A 21,113-nucleotide genomic window follows, 5' to 3' on the forward strand; every position below is an offset into this window, starting at 1 on the left:
ATTTAAGGGGGTCTGAATACTTTCCGTATCCACTGTATATATATATATATATATAGTTTCTTTCATCAAATAATCAATATATGATATATTTGTGTGTAAATATATATTTAAAAAATATTAATTACAATATATATATATTTAAATTAAAAAAAAAACAATAAATATAATAACGATAAAATTAATAATATAAAATGCGTAAACATTTTATTATATTTAAATTATGCTTTATTATAAATATATTAATATTTTTTTAATAAATAATAGTTTTTTCTTTTGTACATTTATATATAAATATCATATTTTAAAATGGGTTTTTATAAAAAAAAAAAAAAAAAATATCTATATATATATATAGATATTACATACAACTGTGTGTGTCTATTTGTATTGTCAAAAAACAATAGTCTCTTGAATAAACGGTCTATTTCAGGGTTTATCTAATCTGTCCCACACACTATGAATTTAATTGTGGATTTTATGAAGTTACGTTATTTCCCGTATATGTGAGCTCTGTCCAGGAACCGTCTTACATAACACATCACAGTATAACTCACAAAAACCTGCCTGCTTCATAAATAATAAATAACAAAAATGCTCAGATGAGGTTTTCTCCTAATCAAAGATAATTTCTATATAATTTGAGTATTTTTGCTGCAGTTCTGTTAAATCACACCTGATCACACTTTGACGCTTCTAGATCAATATATAACAGCCAATTTAATCTTCATGTACTTTCAAGCTGACTATAACACAATAATGATAATAATAATAATATAATTAAATATAGCTGTTTTTCTTTCTTGTAGGTTTCCCAGAAGTGGAACTGAAACAAAACTTGTGAATGTGACTTTTATATGAATATAAACATTGATCATATTGTATCTGCCAATATTAGCATATTATATTATAGGCCTAATTATCATCACTGGTCTGAATTAATATTGATGCAGCCTAATTGAAAGATTAATTAATTGAACATAAATTACATTTCATTTTCTAGAAACTAATCGGGCATGCTCTATCGTTTTGCATTAGATAAATAAGCTTATAGATTAGTTTGTAAGAGATGAAAGATGAGAAATTAATATATGAGACGCATGATTGCATTCAGGGCTGAACTGTATAGGATTTATATTCCCAGATGTGGGAGAGGAAAAAGAAGACTCCCAAAAGAGGTGCCAGCGCTGTCTTTGTCAGTCAATATTAGTGCATTAGTGTTTTAATTATCACCATCCGCCTGAATTGGTCAATAATGGAAGCAGATTATATCAGGGTTTATTTTGTTCAGTGTGCTTCTTTCTGTGCCGGTTACACAGTTTCAGCTTTCCTTCTGTATACTTGAATGTTTTGATGGCTGTTTGAGCATCAAGCATGAATCATATTCTAGATTTGAGCTGTATTATGATCACCATTAAAAAAGAAATGTATAATGTTGTCAATAACAAATCATTATCTGTTGTTGCTCTTAATTTCATAATGAGAATGATATGGTCAGTGTATGAAACAAATACTACCATGATGTATAAATACTTAAATTAAAAGTTAACTTAATGTTTTTTTTAATGTCACAATGCAAAAAAAACAAAAAAACCCGAATGCTAATAAATAGGCTTTAAAATAGTTTTTTTTTTCATTCTTTATATATGTATTCATAAAATGCATATTCTTTTAAATTCCTTCTGCATAATATCATTGTGCATTTAAACTTTTATTTGCAATTTAATTTACTTGTAAATTTAAGTCATATTTTAGTCACATTACAATAGGTTGCTAAAAGAGAAAAGGCAATTTTCACAATGCAAAAAATCTTAATGACAATAAAAAATCGTTTTTCGTTTTTCGTTTTTTTCTTTATTTATGTGCATTTATCAAATATATATTCTTTTCATTTCTGACTGCAGCATACTGTATTATTGTGCATTTGAACTTTGATTTAATTTTCATTTGATTTATTTTAATTAACCTACATTATAATAGGTTACTAAAAGGGAAAAGTGCTTAATTGTTATGAAAAATGTTCACAATGCAAAAAATCTTAATGGTAAAAATATAAATATACATAAAAAAACGTAAACAATTTAATAGCATTTAATTTCCCACTGCAACATATTTGAGCATTTAAACTTTGATTTATTTGTAAGTATTGTAATAGATGAAATGATGCTGATTTCTATAGCTGGCAAAAATCCCCGCGAGTGTCCTGCCTGCATTCTCTTTGCAGAGGTGTTATGAAATGTTTCATTGTGCCGGTTCCTCCAGCAGGGGAGGGATGCGATGCGCACTAGGAGGCGCTGGATCTCAGTGCGCACATGTGCGGAGGACACTCTCTCTCTCTCTCTCTCGCGCTCCATCATTTATGATCGCTCTTTCTCACTGCTGCTCATTTGCTCCGCGTCTTCGATCACTCCTTTCGTTCTCAATCACAAATCGTTCAGTCCGATCAGACAGCATGCGTTTAACGCGTCCGCGCGCCAAGCGCTTCTAAATGACCATCCGTGCGCGTAAAGCGTTTCCATTCACCACAGCTGTTCCGCTGTCATCCAGCGCGCTCCGCTTTGGCTTCTTCCCGGAGAAGAAAGAGAGAGACTCTTGATTTTTTCCCCCCCGCAGCTTTGGGTGTAAATGTTGAAGCTTGAATGGCTGGAGCTCAACCTGGCGTTCATGCGCTTCAACTCAAGCCGGTGCGCGTGTCTGAGAGTCTGAAGCGAGGCAGCAGATTTATGAAATGGGATGAGGTAAGTCACCAGCATCAGCCTGTGTGTGTGTGTGTATGTGTGTGTGTGTGTCTTCAAGTCAGAGAATGAATGCTTCTGCGGTTTGTTCGATCGCTCGCGCGGATGTTGCATTGTTTACAAGCCCAACATCAACCCAGCAAACGCCGCAGACCCTCTCAATCAGCTCCCCATTGATCTTTCCTGAGGTTAGACGGGGTCTTCTAGAGGAACGCGCCCTGTTTCGAGTTCTCAAGTCCATCAGCATGTTCCCAGCCTTCACAGACTCCATCTGGACTGAGTGTTAGAGTCTCTGCAGAGCCTCAAGAGAATGACATCAGGCTACTTTGTATGCAGTAATGTATCACTGCATCAATCTGTCACTAGAAACCTGACTGCACTATAATGCAACAAGCTCTCATGCCATTCCTCGCTATGTGTTGTGATATGAAACCTTTAAAAACAAGCATGCAGTTTTCTAGAGAGTGCATGTGTCGCATTTTGTAGCGAGTGCTGCATGAGCATTGATTGAGTGCTGAGCATCTCTTACACACTCACCTGTTGGATGAAAGAGTTTTCTGCGAGGAAAACTCCCTGCAGCTCCAGATGAAGGAATTTAAGGATTTTCTGTAAGATAAATGTCTAATATTTTCTGTATTTCAAAGCATACATGATTTTAGTTGTTTCTTCTATTGCAGAGGCTTTATTTCGGATCAGAGATTTTAAGAAATGAGGGGTTTTGCTGAAAATTGATGTAGAAACCGTTTACAATGAACAGTTTTACGCATTGAAGTAAATGTAAAATTGACAAGAGACTGACTGAAGTGGGATTTACTCGTAAAACGTACTCCAATAATCTTTGTTTTTATTTACAACTTTGAAAAATCATTTTGAAAGTGTACAAAATTACATTTGGTAGTTGATCAATATAGGTTTTAGTGGAATTGAGCTTTTAGTTGATGCAGATCTTGAATATTTCGTTACACCATTAATTAAAAATCAACTGTAATTCAGGTTTTGATGCGTTTGTTTTACACAGTAAAACATTTGTTGATTAACGTCAGTACTTTTGTCTATTAATGCTCTAAAGCTAAAAATAAAATCTTTGCATTCATTTTAGAAACATCTGCTATAAATTCTGTCCAAAAAAAACTGGTTTATTAGTGTAACTAATCTGATACCATTTTTCTAGCATTTTTTTTTTTCTAATTTAAACACTTTTTTTTCAATACAAATGATCAGCAGAACAAGAAACGTTAATGTGCATTTGAGAACGTTTGGAGGTTTTGTAAATTATCCAAGTAAAGCATTTGTTGTTGTTCGTAACATCAGTACGTTGGTCTGTTGTGTAACGCTCTAAGGCTAAGTATAAAAGCCATTCTTGGTCATTTTTAATCATTCATTTTATAAACTGCTGCTATTCTTTCCCAAAAAGCTACCAGAGATTTTAAGAAGTGAGGCGTTTCATTGAATATTTATCATGTTCTCTGTAATATTACATTTAGTGGTTGAACAATATGGTTTATAATGTCCAATTCTTGGACTTTTGCTTTTAATTCACACAGCTCTTGAATATTTGGCTACATCATTAATCAAAAATCAACTGTAATTCAACTATTAAGAGATTTTGAGACTGTAGTAGACTTTGAGTTCTGTAGTAAAACATTTGTTGATGTTGGTAACAACAGTACATTGATCTGTTATGTAATGCTCTAAAAATAATAAAGAATGGCTTTTATATTTAGATTTAATCATAGAGGCTACATTCATTTTAGAAACTGCTGCTATAAATTCTGTTTAAAAAAGCTGGTAGTACATTGAAGTCTGATATGCTTTTCAACATTTTCTAGTATTTTTTTCTAATTTCATTCATTTAAAAAAATGTTTTCATTACAAATGACAAAAAAGCTGGTTCATTATGTTCATTATATAAGTCTGATAGCATTTTTTCTAATTTAAACACTTTTTTTATGCAAATGATCCCGAATAAAGCATTTGTTGATGTTGGTAATATCAGTGCTCTAAAGCTAAATACATGAATCTTCGAAACTTCTGCTATGAATTCTGTCCAAAAAAGCTGGTTTATTATGATATGCAATTTTAGGTAGTACACTTAAGTCTCTGATAACATTTTCAGCATTATTATAATTTTTTTTTTAATTTAATTCATTTTAAACTTTTTTTTTTCATTAAAAATTACAAAAAAACTGGTTTATTATGTTAGTGTAACTAAGTCTGATACCATTTTTTCCCCCCGCATTTCTAGATTTTGTTTCTAGCATTTTTTTTCTAATTTAAACACTTTTTTTTTTTAATGCAAATTATCCAGAATAAAGCATTTGTTGATGTTGGTAATATCAGTGCTCGAAACTACTGCTATAAATTCTGTCCAAAAAAGCTGGTTTATTATGATATGCAATTTTAGGTAGTACACTTAAGTCTGATACCATTTTCAGCATTTTTTCCTCATTTAAATTTTTTTTATCACACATTTTTAGATGCCATTTATCTAGTATTCTCTACCATTTTTTTCTCATTTAAACACATTTTGCATTACAAATGAACAACATCATAAGAATAATTCACATAATTAACATGGATTTTAGAATGTAGTTGAACAAAACCTGATGATCATGTTCTCCAAATGGATTTGAGATGTCACAAAGGAAGAAGAAAATCAGTGTCTGTGCCTCAAATTGAACGATATGTCCAAGAATCTGAAATATTGCTTCATTTTGCATCTTGCTTTTACATTTTCAAGTTTAAAAGGGGACAAAATCCCATCTTTCCAATGTATTCGTGCTCTTTTAGAAGCTGTAATCACTAAGTAGGTGTGAGTTTTCTGGAGGAGTCTGACTGCCATCAGCACAATAATGCCGTGCAGCTTTACATGAGCTTATGCTGAAAATGTTGACGTTTAAAAGCTTTTCTCTGCAAATAAAACGGGAAATGTTGGCCTGTTGCTATGGCAACTTTCATGCTTTAAATTCCCATCTTCCTTGCCTGTCTTACATTAGCGAAGACACAACTTAGATGTGCAGTTAGAATGTGGGCAGACCCACGCAAAGCTAAAATAACACAATGAGTTACAGCTCTCTGTGGAGAGGACGCCGAATGCTCCCCTTTCCTCAGAGGATGAGACGTTAGCTTTGCCCCTTGTCTTTTCAAATGTTCTGTGACTTGAATGTTGTGACTTCCACCGGTTGGTAAATTATTACCAGCCTGCATGAATCACACAAATATAGAGCGCTTATGCAACGTCTGAGTCAAACCTCAAATTCTGCTCCATCCCGAGACCGTATCGAGAAACATGTTTTCAAGTGGATTGCCACAGAAATCCCAAGTGTTTTTCTTGCGCGAGGCAAGATTAGTCTTTAGCTCCCACAGAAACATGACGTCAGCTTACACAAGACTTTGATTCTGCTGTGCTTTTTATTCGGAGTACTTAAAATAACTCCAGCAGTTGACTGTACAGACCGTATGATATCAAAATCAGACCTTTAGCCTCTGTTATTTTAGTATATACTATTAGCTTTTGTTAATATTTGGAATTTTATTTTTTGTTTTGTTGTGTTTTTGGTATTTTATTAATTTATATGGTTTTTATTAATTTGTATTTATTGTAAAATTTTTGTCAGTTTAGTACTTCAAGCTAAACTAAATGAAAATGAGAAATATTTTATTTTATATATGTATTTGATTTTTTTATTTGATTTTATTTCAAGTAACAATTTTTATTATTATTGAATTTTATGGGTTATATTCTGCCATATTTGATATTAAAATTAGACTTTTATTGATTTTATTCCATCTGTTTGCTCTGAGCCACTGTTATTTTAGTATATACTATTAGTTTTAGTTAATATTGATTTTATTTCATTTTTAGTAATTTTGTTGTTTGTTTTTGTCATTAGTCTATATAGTTTTTATTCATTTTTATTTATTAGTATTGTTTTATAAAAATTATTTTAATACTTAAAATTAAACTGAATGAAAATGAGATTCATTTCAAGTAACTATTTGTTTATTTATTTGTTGGTTTTACTTTTAGTTAATTATAATAACCCTGCTCTATATGCTAGTGTAAAAGAAAACTTTCAGCAGATATATATGCATTTAAAATGTATGGCGGTACAGACCAAAAATAATGACGTCTTGTTTTTAGATATTGTCCAAACTTGTTATCTAACAACAGCAAGTGTGTCCCATTTAGTTATTTTAGTACTTCAAGTTAAACTAAACAGAAATGAGAAATGTTGCCTTTGCAACTAGAAATAAAACAAGTTTTAATGCATATTGTGAATATGTTGTCCATAGCCATTTTTATATTATTTCTGCTGTGTGTTTATACTTAAAAATGTAATTTTTTCCTGCTCAGGATTCTTCTACGGTGACTCCAGTGACGTTACGCGTGGATCCGCAGGGATACTTCCTGCACTGGACGGATCAGAATAAGGTACAATTTCTCAAACCAGAATGCAGATTTATTGAAGCTTGTGATTATTTGTTTTTGTTTTTCCACAACTGCTTCTCAGATTTGTGTGCAATTTTTGCAGTGTTATTGTAGTATTATCAATATACCACCTTAGTATTTATTAGTGTTTAGTTTTGATTTATATATATATTTCATTTTCATTTTAGTTAAAGTTTTAGTAATTGCGTTTGTTGTTTGGATTGTCATTAAATATGTACTTTTAGTTTTTATTTTTATTTCATTTTTTTAATTTCTTCATTTAGTACTTAAAGTAAACGAAAATTACATATCTTTACATCTAATTGAGGTAAAGTAAAGTTTTTTTAAAATATCTCTTAAAATTTTAAATATTCTATTTTATTGAATTAATGTAAATTAAATGTAGCTTGTATTTATTTATTTTCCATTTTCATTTGAAAGTTTTAGTAATTTTGTTGTGTTTGTTGTGTTGGTTAAGTAGGTCTATTTAGGTTTTATACATTTTTATTTTATTTTTTATTTCTTCATTTTGTATTTAAATGAAATAAAAATGAGAAATGTTGTGTTTGCAACTAATTGCAAATAAATATCTCTGTAATACGTTTTTAATATTCTATTTAATTTAATTTATTTAAATTAACATTATAATTTTTATTTATTCAATTTAACATTTAATTCATTTCAATTAACCTACTTAATTTTTTAGTGTTTTTAGTTTTAGTTTTAGTTGTGGGTTTTCCTGAGGTCTAGACTAACCTGCCAGTGACATTGAAAGTATTTTAACATTAAAATGTACGCACTTCACCCTTAAGCTTAAGTGTCCTGAGCATTAAAATGAGACCGTATAAATATACATCTCATCAGAACTAAAGTCACTTTCCAAAGTCTGTCCGGAGGGAATGAGGTTGAGTCTTTGTCCAGATGGAGCACCGACAGCCAAATGCTCACACAGCCTCAGAGTCTGGCTCATAGAGATGTCCCACTTTAAATGAGTGATTTTTCATCCAAGTATAGATGATTTTTCATTTGAAGTGTTCCAGAGTCTGTCCTTCACTTTTTGTGTTTGCATTCATATTCTTAACATGAAAATAAAGCCGCACTATTGATTCAGTGTTGATCTTGACTGAGGAACCTGCAGCTGCTGAGCTGAGCTGATAGACAGCATCTAATAGATTGTGCTCAGTAGTAATTGTGTTGAAATGATCTGATGGAGTTAAGTGTGGGTGAAGAGAACAGGATGTCACGTTGTATTAAAAGCATGCAGCGTTGCTGTACAGGATGCCAGACAATGACATGAATCACAAGCACGTTTGGTAAGATAACATCAGTTCATTCTGCTACTCTGCGTCAGAAAGCACGATCATATCTTATGATGGAAAATTAAAGCCACTGAGCTGATAAGTGCTCAATTGCCATGACAATGATTTTGAGTAAAAGAATGTTGAAAAATACTTTGCACTTGTTCATTTTTTTATGTTAATTCACTTCTTTTGATGAACCTAAAATGTCTGTTATGTATTTTTTAGACAGAATATTATTTATTTATTTATTTATTTTATTTTTTAGTATTTTCCAAGAGCTAAACTGGGGGGAAAACGACAACAACACAAACAGATATTGTTAATAAATTCCAGAAATAATTGCAAAGATATGGCAGGTTGCACACTGAATTAAACATGTAATTACATTTTGAAGTAGAAAGAATGAAATAGCATTTCCTTGTAAACTGTGTTATTTTAGTATCATTGAGATAATATTCTATTTTGTATTCATATTTTTGAATGTTTTTTTTATATTTTTCCTTTGTCATTTCCTGTTTTAGTTAAAGTAGAAAAACAGAGAAGAGAAATGTTGCCTTGCAACTAGATCAAATTAATATTTTTATTTTAATTCAATGAACATTTTTTTAATGGCTTAAGATCTGTCTGTCTATCTGTCTCTTATTTATTTATTTTTCTAATTTATTTATTTATTTTTCTAATTTATTTATTTATTTTTCTAATTTATTTATTTATTTTTCTAATTTTATTTATTTTTCTAAATTATTTATTTATTTTTCTAAATTATTTATTTATTGTTCTAAATTATTTATTTATTGTTCTAATTTATTTATTTATTTTTCTAATTTATTTATTTATTTTTCTAATTTATTTATTTATTTTTCTAATTTATTTATTTATTTTTCTAATTTATTTATTTATTTTTCTAATTTATTTATTTATTTTTCTAATTTATTTATTTATTTTTCTAATTTATTTATTTATTTTTCTAATTTTATTTATTTTTCTAAATTATTTATTTATTTTTCTAAATTATTTATTTATTTTTCTAAATTATTTATTTATTTTTCTAAATTATTTATTTATTTTTCTAAATTATTTATTTATTTTTCTAAATTATTTATTTATTGTTCTAAATTATTTATTTATTGTTCTAATTTATTTATGTATTTTTCTAATTTATTTATTTTTCTAAATTATTTATTTATTTTTCTAAATTATTTATTTATTGTTCTAAATTATTTATTTATTGTTCTAAATTATTTATTTATTGTTCTAATTTATTTATTTATTTTTCTAAATTATTTATTTATTGTTCTAATTTATTTATTTATTTTTCTAATTTATTTATTTATTTTTCTAATTTATTTATTTATTTTTCTAATTTTATTTATTTTTCTAAATTATTTATTTATTTTTCTAAATTATTTATTTATTGTTCTAAATTATTTATTTATTGTTCTAAATTATTTATTTATTGTTCTAATTTATTTATTTATTTTTCTAAATTATTTATTTATTGTTCTAATTTATTTATTTATTTTTCTAATTTATTTATTTATTTTTCTAATTTATTTATTTATTTTTCTAATTTTATTTATTTTTCTAAATTATTTATTTATTTTTCTAAATTATTTATTTATTGTTCTAAATTATTTATTTATTGTTCTAAATTATTTATTTATTGTTCTAATTTATTTATTTATTTTTCTAAATTATTTATTTATTGTTCTAATTTATTTATTTATTTTTCTAATTTATTTATTTATTTTTCTAATTTATTTATTTATTTTTCTAATTTTATTTATTTTTCTAAATTATTTATTTATTTTTCTAAATTATTTATTTATTGTTCTAATTTATTTATTTATTTTTCTAATTTATTTATTTATTTTTCTAATTTATTTATTTATTTTTCTAATTTTATTTATTTTTCTAAATTATTTATTTATTTTTCTAAATTATTTATTTATTGTTCTAAATTATTTATTTATTGTTCTAATTTATTTATTTATTTTTCTAATTTATTTATTTATTTTTCTAATTTATTTATTTATTTTTCTAATTTTATTTATTTTTCTAAATTATTTATTTATTTTTCTAAATTATTTATTTATTTTTCTAAATTATTTATTTATTTTTCTAAATTATTTATTTATTTTTCTAAATTATTTATTTATTTTTCTAAATTATTTATTTATTTTTCTAAATTATTTATTTATTGTTCTAAATTATTTATTTATTGTTCTAATTTATTTATGTATTTTTCTAATTTATTTATGTATTTTTATAATTTATTTATTTATTTTTCTAATATATTTTTCTAATTTATTTATTATTTTCTAATTTATTAATTTATACATTTTTCAAATTCATTTATTCATTTATTTTACTTTGATTCAAGGTAAAATGTGACCTGGACGACATCACAGCTCTGAGTGTGAACTCAACAGGAAGTGAGGTCATATGAGTTGAATGTGGATTTGGCAGCATATAACACCCTCTGCTCTCCTCTTGCCCTTTTATATAAGAGAATCAATTATGGTTCAGTCGAGTGCAAGTGTATAACAGCAAACTTTAGCATGTCATTTCTCATGTCAGTTTGTGAAAGCAGCAGTGAGTAACATCAGAATAATATTCATCTGAGTGACTCAATCTTCAGATACCAGATGGTATTGAATAAAACGTTGCTAATTGTGATGGACTCCCAAAATACATAGATATTGATTTAGGCTGAAACGAAAATATTTTCCAGGTCACATTGTGTACATATGTATATGAGTGTGTGTGTGTGTGTGTGTGTATATATATATGAAAAGTTAGGATGTAAAATGTGCTTAATTGTCACACAATTGAAAATAATATCATGATGAAATAAAATGTTAATGGGCTTATATACAGTATATGTATGGGCAAAATATAATTTATTACCTCATTTTTTTATATTTTATTTATATATATTTATTGATTGATTATACATTTTTTTTAAATAAAAATAGGAAAAATACAAATGCAGAATAACAAATATAAGTTAAGTTTTAAAAATGCATGGTAGTGTTTGTTATCCTGTCTAGTGTTTTTTTTTTGTATTATTAAGATACTATATAGTTTTTAAATATTTTGAATCAGTTTTTATTTTTACATTTTTCATTTTCATTTTTCTTTTGTTAAAATTTGAGTAGTTTTGTGTGTGTATGTGTGTATATATATATATGTGTGTGTGTGTGTGTGTGTGTATATATATATATATATATATATATGCAATACAATCTTAATGGCCCTTATATGAGCCTTTTTTTTTTTTACATTTTTTAATACAATATATCATTTATTACCTTTTCTTTTTGGGATGAAATATGGCTTGGACTCATGCTGGACAGGTTTCACCCTCTTTTTTTTCTTTTATAACAATCTACTTGCCAATCAATGAAAGCAATAAAAAGTAAACCTGACAGTTTTTCCTGTCCAAAAAATTCTCTCCGAATTCCAGAACAGGCGCCTCTAGCCAATAGTAATATAATAGCATCATGTATTGTTTTGCAAACCAAGCATGTATTTAAATCAATACATGAGTTTCTATATTTAGCAGCACTGCAGGCCGGATTGTCGCCAGTGAGAGTCGAGCAAATCATGACAGTCACTTACAACCGGCTCCATTATTGAATTATTGAATCTGTTTGTGAGTTTTCTGTGGATGGAGAGTCAACAGAGTGCGGTTTGCTCTGCTGAACTAACAGATATTTGAATATTTGATCTCAATGGATTTTCAGTGTGTGCAGAAGCAGGAGTCTGAGCTCGCTGGCGACGTCTTCTGCAAGCTGATTTCAAGGGTGCCTGTCTTCAAATTGCTTTAGCCCAACTCCCCGATCATAGACCACCTCCATCCTCTGTTGCCATGGCGCTGGTGAAGCTCCCGCCACCATACGTGGATTTTCATAGATGAACCGGCTGAGTGAGAGATGCTTTCATTATTCAGATAGCCTTGGCACGCACTTGCAATTATCATAAATATTAGATAGTCATAAAATGGGGAAACTATATCTAAAAAAAAAATAGCAACTGCATTGCATTGCATCATAATTGCATGCAGGCAGGGACCTTTCACGTGTTCAGAAAATGCACAAATTTATATTTGCATTGTTCAGTTTCCCATCAATGTAATTTCTGGATGTTTTCATTTCAAAGTTAGTAAATGTGAGTTGAGTTGAGAATGACCTCGTGGCCGAGTGAATATTAGAGGAGACGTGCTTCTTGTCCTGTGTTAGTGTTTTAGGTCAAAGTTCAAAAATGTATATTTGTATATTCTCCTGCAGTCTGCTGCCCTCTCAGAAGTGTGTCACACACACAAAAGCGTGTCAGTGAGGGCTGGGGATTGCAACACATCCAAAATGTCTAGAAATCAACAGAAATATATTATTGAAATAATGAAAATGGATGGACCTTTAAATATAATGGGTTATTTGTGTCAATTTCTCATAGTAGATAGTGTTCGTTTTTTGATCACCGATATGGATTTTTTTAAAGGGCAGTAGTGTTGGGTCTGCATCCACCTTGTCAAGTCCGAGTTCTTAACCAGTTGAGTCATGTTACACATGACGTGGATTCGTCTGTACGAAAAATTCTTGTCCAAAATGTCAGAGTCCATGTCAAGTTCCTAGTTCATTCATAATTGCAGTCTGACTCTAAGCACCCCAACTCTTAAGGCCAATAATTTACAATAATGCACAGTAACACAGATATATAGCTGATATAATGTGTTGAATACATAATATATATATATATATATATATTGAATTAAACATATTATATCTGATATCTAGTTCTTCCAGACATACTGTTCGTCTGTGTATTAGTATGGAGATTTAAAAATAATTCATCCTGAAAGTTATGCCAGTAGCGGCAAGGGACTACTCAATTCAATTGATTCGTTCAAAACACTGATTCATTCAGGAGTCAGTGAATCATTCATTCAACCGATTCGTTCAAACATACCGATTCATTCAGGAATAAAAAGAAAGAGCTGCTCTTATGAGTGAGTGATTGAATTGTTCACTCAACTGACTCGCTGGATCATCCCGAAACAAAACACCACTACAGTCATTTTTCTCAGATACACTGTTGTGTTTGTCAGGAACTTTTTTCGCTGATGGAACAAAAAACAGACTGTAACTGGTGATAGTGTGGTTCAAATGTAAGTTAATCGATATTAACTTCTCGTTTAAGAAAGTGTTGTAAAAAGAAATGCGCTGTTTGTGATACTCATATTCGTAAACAACAGCACTTGCTCATGTGATATTGCTTAAATATGGCCTGGCTTATATTTATGTAGTGCAGTTATGTATCCATCAATTACTATGAGCTCATAAAACAGCATGCATTAGGAAAATGTGGTTTAGTTTTTAGAGTATGATGTCACATTACAGGGGTATTTATTTTTCTAAATTATTTATTTATTTTTCTAAATTATTTATTTATTTTTCTAAATTATTTATTTATTTTTCTAAATTATTTATTTATTTTTCTAAATTATTTATTTATTTTTCTAAATTATTTATTTATTGTTCTAAATTATTTATTTATTGTTCTAATTTATTTATGTATTTTTCTAATTTATTTATTTATTTTTCTAATTTATTTATTTATTTTTCTAATATATTTTTCTAATTTATTTATTATTTTCTAATTTATTAATTTATACATTTTTCAAATTCATTTATTCATTTATTTTACTTTGATTCAAGGTAAAATGTGACCTGGACGACATCACAGCTCTGAGTGTGAACTCAACAGGAAGTGAGGTCATATGAGTTGAATGTGGATTTGGCAGCATATAACACCCTCTGCTCTCCTCTTGCCCTTTTATATAAGAGAATCAATTATGGTTCAGTCGAGTGCAAGTGTATAACAGCAAACTTTAGCATGTCATTTCTCATGTCAGTTTGTGAAAGCAGCAGTGAGTAACATCAGAATAATATTCATCTGAGTGACTCAATCTTCAGATACCAGATGGTATTGAATAAAACGTTGCTAATTGTGATGGACTCCCAAAATACATAGATATTGATTTAGGCTGAAACGAAAATATTTTCCAGGTCACATTGTGTATATGTATATGAGTGTGTGTGTGTGTGTGTGTGTATATATATATGAAAAGTTAGGATGTAAAATGTGCTTAATTGTCACACAATTGAAAATAATATCATGATGAAATAAAATGTTAATGGGCTTATATACAGTATATGTATGGGCAAAATATAATTTATTACCTCATTTTTTTATATTTTATTTATATATATTTATTGATTGATTATACATTTTTTTTAAATAAAAATAGGAAAAATACAAATGCAGAATAACAAATATAAGTTAAGTTTTAAAAATGCATGGTAGTGTTTGTTATCCTGTCTAGTGTTTTTTTTTGTATTATTAAGATACTATATAGTTTTTAAATATTTTGAATCAGTTTTTATTTTTACATTTTTCATTTTCATTTTTCTTTTGTTAAAATTTGAGTAGTTTTGTGTGTGTATGTGTGTATATATATATATGTGTGTGTGTGTGTGTGTGTATATATATATATATATATATGCAATACAATCTTAATGGCCCTTATATGAGCCTTTTTTTTTTTTACATTTTTTAATACAATATATCATTTATTACCTTTTCTTTTTGGGATGAAATATGGCTTGGACTCATGCTGGACAGGTTTCACCCTCTTTTTTTTCTTTTATAACAATCTACTTGCCAATCAATGAAAGCAATAAAAAGTAAACCTGACAGTTTTTCCTGTCCAAAAAATTCTCTCCGAATTCCAGAACAGGCGCCTCTAGCCAATAGTAATATAATAGCATCATGTATTGTTTTGCAAACCAAGCATGTATTTAAATCAATACATGAGTTTCTATATTTAGCAGCACTGCAGGCCGGATTGTCGCCAGTGAGAGTCGAGCAAATCATGACAGTCACTTACAACCGGCTCCATTATTGAATCTAGTAGCAGGTTTGTGAGTTTTCTGTGGATGGAGAGTCAACAGAGTGCGGTTTGCTCTGCTGAACTAACAGATATTTGATCATGTAGTCTCAATGGATTTTCAGTGTGTGCAGAAGCAGGAGTCTGAGCTCGCTGGCGACGTCTTCTGCAAGCTGATTTCAAGGGTGCCTGTCTTCAAATTGCTTTAGCCCAACTCCCCGATCATAGACCACCTCCATCCTCTGTTGCCATGGCGCTGGTGAAGCTCCCGCCACCATACGTGGATTTTCATAGATGAACCGGCTGAGTGAGAGATGCTTTCATTATTCAGATAGCCTTGGCACGCACTTGCAATTATCATAAATATTAGATAGTCATAAAATGGGGAAACTATATCTAAAAAAAAAATAGCAACTGCATTGCATTGCATCATAATTGCATGCAGGCAGGGACCTTTCACGTGTTCAGAAAATGCACAAATTTATATTTGCATTGTTCAGTTTCCCATCAATGTAATTTCTGGATGTTTTCATTTCAAAGTTAGTAAATGTGAGTTGAGTTGAGAATGACCTCGTGGCCGAGTGAATATTAGAGGAGACGTGCTTCTTGTCCTGTGTTAGTGTTTTAGGTCAAAGTTCAAAAATGTATATTTGTATATTCTCCTGCAGTCTGCTGCCCTCTCAGAAGTGTGTCACACACACAAAAGCGTGTCAGTGAGGGCTGGGGATTGCAACACATCCAAAATGTCTAGAAATCAACAGAAATATATTATTGAAATAATGAAAATGGATGGACCTTTAAATATAATGGGTTATTTGTGTCAATTTCTCATAGTAGATAGTGTTCGTTTTTTGATCACCGATATGGATTTTTTTAAAGGGCAGTAGTGTTGGGTCTGCATCCACCTTGTCAAGTCCGAGTTCTTAACCAGTTGAGTCATGTTACACATGACGTGGATTCGTCTGTACGAAAAATTCTTGTCCAAAATGTCAGAGTCCATGTCAAGTTCCTAGTTCATTCATAATTGCAGTCTGACTCTAAGCACCCCAACTCTTAAGGCCAATAATTTACAATAATGCACAGTAACACAGATATATAGCTGATATAATGTGTTGAATACATAATATATATATATATATATATATTGAATTAAACATATTATATCTGATATCTAGTTCTTCCAGACATACTGTTCGTCTGTGTATTAGTATGGAGATTTAAAAATAATTCATCCTGAAAGTTATGCCAGTAGCGGCAAGGGACTACTCAATTCAATTGATTCGTTCAAAACACTGATTCATTCAGGAGTCAGTGAATCATTCATTCAACCGATTCGTTCAAACATACCGATTCATTCAGGAATAAAAAGAAAGAGCTGCTCTTATGAGTGAGTGATTGAATTGTTCACTCAACTGACTCGCTGGATCATCCCGAAACAAAACACCACTACAGTCATTTTTCTCAGATACACTGTTGTGTTTGTCAGGAACTTTTTTCGCTGATGGAACAAAAAACAGACTGTAACTGGTGATAGTGTGGTTCAAATGTAAGTTAATCGATATTAACTTCTCGTTTAAGAAAGTGTTGTAAAAAGAAATGCGCTGTTTGTGATACTCATATTCGTAAACAACAGCACTTGCTCATGTGATATTGCTTAAATATGGCCTGGCTTATATTTATGTAGTGCAGTTATGTATCCATCAATTACTATGAGCTCATAAAACAGCATGCATTAGGAAAATGTGGTTTAGTTTTTAGAGTATGATGTCACATTACAGGGGTACCGTTGTGTCAAGTTCCCATGTGCTGCAAATGTTATAAGTTGTGGAGCATATGAGGACATTCAGGTTTTACTGTCATAAAAATTATGTTCTATTTTTACCTTCCAATCATTGCTGTGTTGCATAAATGAGTATAAGGAGCAAATGCCTCTTTGTTTTGTTCCAGCTCAGTTGTAGCTCAGTCGTGCCAGCAGAATACCGTCAGCTTTGGTTTCTGCTGCAGCTGTCAGAAAGCATATTCATCAGCATGTTCATTACACACTGCAGACGCAAATAATGCGGCGCTCTGGCCCTGCATCATTTCCTTACCAGTGTATTCTAACGAGAGTCTTCCGATCATTTCTTTGATCTAGATCTGCACGCGTGAGTTAGTCACCACGTTTTATGTCTGTTTAATGATTTATTCTTGATTTTTCCATCAGTGTTTTCTCTGTCAACATTTCCCGTGCTGTGTTGCCTCGTGTGACATCTGAATGGCTTTTGTGATATTTAACCTAATATTTTTTAATATTGATTCGGTTCAACAGCATGAAGTTGTTTTTGTGAGCTGTGGCATAAAATCTGCCCCTCCCTTTTTCAGGAGACAGATCTATTGGACATCACATACATCAAAGATGCAAGAACGGGGAAATGCACCAAAACGCCAAAGGTAAGACTGGTGTATTCAGTGCATACTGCTATTATTTACCAAACAAATACACCCGGGCCCAAACCTGCTTGCCAATGCTAGTTCCAACATGCTATTTTAAAATAAGAAAAGGAAAGTTCACCCACACACATGAATCTTAAAGGGTTAGTTCACCCAAAAATGAAAATTCTGTCATTAATTACTCACCCTCGTGTTGTTCCAAACACAATTCGGAACACAATTTAAGATATTTTTGATGAAATCTGAGGGCTTTTTGACCCTCCCATAGACAGCAAGGTAACTACCACGATTAAGGTCCAGAAAAGTACCAAGATGATCAACAAAGTAGTCCGTGTGAAATCAGTGATTCAACTGTAAAGTTACGAAGCTACAAGAATACTTTTTTTGCGCAAAGAAAACAAAAATAACGACTTTATTCCACATTTTTGATGACATCATTACGCCGGATCTGGGTCAGCGCCGCCACACGCTCGCGTCATGATGCAGTGACGCAGTAGTCGTTATTTTTGTTTTCTTTGCGCAAAAAAAGTATCCTCGTACCTTTGTAACTTTACAGTTGAACCACTGATGTCACACGGACTACTTTGTCGATCATCTTGGCACTTTTCTGGACCTTGAACGTGGTAGTTACCTTGCTGTCTATGGGAGGGTCAGAGAGCCCTCATATTTCATCAAAAATATCTTAAATAGTGTTCCGAAGATAAACGAAGGTATTGCGGGTTTCGAACAGCACGAGGGTGAGTAATTAATGACGGGATTTTCATTTTTGGGTGAACTAACCCTTTAAGTCTAAGTCAAGTCAAATTTTTAACGTGAAGAACGGGCACGGCCTTTTTGTAATGTGAATGTGCGATACTTCTGGTGTCATTTTTAGCGGTAGGCCTACCAAAGATCATTATGCTGCTTGATATTGCAAACTGGTATTATCATATTATTTTAATGTATTGTCGTAATGATAAACAATGGATTGTACTGTTTACTGCAAGTTCTTATTCTTCTGGTTATTTACCTATAGCATTTGGATAATTTTTTGCAAGGCTCTATTAAACTTATAAACAAACGTTCTTTCAGTATTATTAATAGAATGTTTGTTCAAAATTAAAATAATTAGTTCATGAAATGTTGTTTTGAAACGTTTTAGTTGAATGTTCGACTAACATTTTTTAAAATGTTACTACTTGTTTCGGAACGTTCAGAGAACATTCAACAGTAACGTTTCCATAATGTTTGCAAAATGCTAAAACGGAATATTCCCTTAACGTTCGCGTAACCAAGAAAAAATGTTTTTAACGTATTGAATGTTAATGATCTTAATGGGAACGTTAGCAAAACATTCTTAGAACATATTTTTGTTAACTGGGTCACATTCATGTACCTTAGTCTTTTTATCCTTCAGATATGAAAAATGTGACCCTGGATCACAAAAGCAGTGTTAAGTCGCTGGGGTATATTTGTAGCAATAGCCAAAAATACATTGTATGGGTCAAAATTATTGAAAATTATCGAAATTATTTTTCTCTTATGCCAAAAATCATTAGGATAATAAGTAAAGAGCATGTTGTAAATTTCCTACTGTAAATATATTAAAACTTGTATTAGTAATATGCATTGCTAAGGACTTCATTTGGACAACTTTAAAGGCGATTTTCTCAATATTTAGATTTTTTTTGCACCCTCAGATTCCAGATTTTCAAATAGTTGTATCTCGGCCAAATATTGTCCTATCATAACAAACCATACATCAATGGAAATCTTATCTATTCAGCTTTCATATGATGTATTAATCTCAATTTCGAAAAATTGACCCTTATTACTGGTTTTGTGGTCCATGGTCACATATTTTAGTATTTTGGTTCATCTGAGAGTTGGTTGGTTTTTCTTCTGACTCAGTAAAGAGATTTTTGAGATGCCTGTGGACTAAATGAATGAGAAAAATATTGGAAAAGATGGGCGTCACTGTTGGAGATGTTGGAAACACCAATCTATCCATTCTCCTTCATTCACTCGCATCTGTTTATAAGCACATCCTTGTGTAAAGGAGGTTTAGCCATTACTACGGCAGCGTGCTCTGTTTCCCAGGCCCTATATAGGTTAATAGCCCTTGTGGGTGATAAGCATCTCTCTATGAGGGTAATGGTCTGTGCAATCTGGTGTGGAATGGCCACAGGCAGACAGACATCTGCACCCACGCTATATCTGGACCGCTCCGGTCTAAATTAGGAGCCCGTGGGCTGCGGGTCTCCCAGGTGAACTCTTTCCTGACGCTCATGGATGTTATTTGTGTCTGTGAAATGAGAGAACTGCACTGGTGGCAAACGAAACACACAAACGCAGTGAAGAGTCGTGTCATGTGTTATGCCACAGCGTGTCTGTTTTAGCCTTTAGTTTATGCTGTGGATTCATTGATTTCAATGTGGTTGCTGCATCAGAAGGATGTGGAGGGAAAAGTCAGGGGTTTGTGAAAGCGGTTGATCATGCAATCGAAATGTAACAGATTTTATATTTTGCATCTGGTGGTCTAGATGTGGTTTCCAGTTTCAGTGACTTGTATTTCATATTCATAGATACTTGTTTTATCCCAAAATTTAAAATTTCTTTTAACAAGAAATAAAAATATATTGTAATTTGTATAATTAACTTGAAATGAAGCTTTTTTGTAGGATCTTTGTGACTTAGAATTTAACATTAATTTATGAATAATTTATAAAATAATATTATAAAAATGCAAGGGTTTTTGAATGTGGTCGATTGTGCAACCAAAATGTAAGAAAATTTAAAACTGGTGTCTAGTTTTCCAGTTTCTTGAATTTTATATTCATAGTAGGGCTGTCATCGTTAACGCGTTAACGCATGCGATTAATTTTACAATCCTTAACGCGTTAAAATAATTTAACGCAATTAACGCAAAATTACTGAAGCACAATTTCTATTCTAACCCTTTAACCCAATTTTATTTCTCTGCTTGTGATTAGATCATTTTAAACCTCTAAATTCCGGGAAAGTTTTCAGTTCAATGATCCAGTAAGTGAATGCATTCAAACAATTCGTCCAAAACAGCGCTAATATGAAGGAAACTAGGCTGATTACATTAGAGATTGCAGAGAGAACAGAGACTCGCTTTGCGTTTTCAGGGAATTATTCATTCCAATGTGTTTGGCTTTAAAACACGAGCTCTGTCATATTCTGTGATTGTCTCTGAAGAGCGCGAGCCCTCACACGTCACGCTGTGTGAAGTACAGACTGAACGGATTGTCAACACATCCCAC

At 30.9% G+C, this 21,113-nt stretch overlaps 1 protein-coding gene across 1 annotated transcript in view; it reads left to right on the forward strand.

Moving 5' to 3' along the window:
- Positions 1-2,310: 2,310 nt before the first annotated feature.
- Positions 2,311-21,113, forward strand: part of plcb1 (phospholipase C beta 1) — a 73,404-nt gene continuing 54,601 nt past the window's right edge. Inside the window, exons 1-3 of the mRNA XM_016284073.1 lie at positions 2,311-2,735; positions 7,090-7,167; positions 17,779-17,847. Of these exons, the coding sequence (XP_016139559.1) occupies positions 2,637-2,735; positions 7,090-7,167; positions 17,779-17,847 (246 nt within the window). The 5' untranslated portion in view covers positions 2,311-2,636. The remainder of the gene's footprint in view (positions 2,736-7,089; positions 7,168-17,778; positions 17,848-21,113) is intronic.

The sequence above is a fragment of the Sinocyclocheilus grahami genome, unplaced genomic scaffold (assembly GCF_001515645.1).
Source record: "Sinocyclocheilus grahami isolate Dianchi unplaced genomic scaffold, SAMN03320097.WGS_v1.1 scaffold179.1, whole genome shotgun sequence".
NCBI lineage: Eukaryota > Metazoa > Chordata > Actinopteri > Cypriniformes > Cyprinidae > Sinocyclocheilus > Sinocyclocheilus grahami.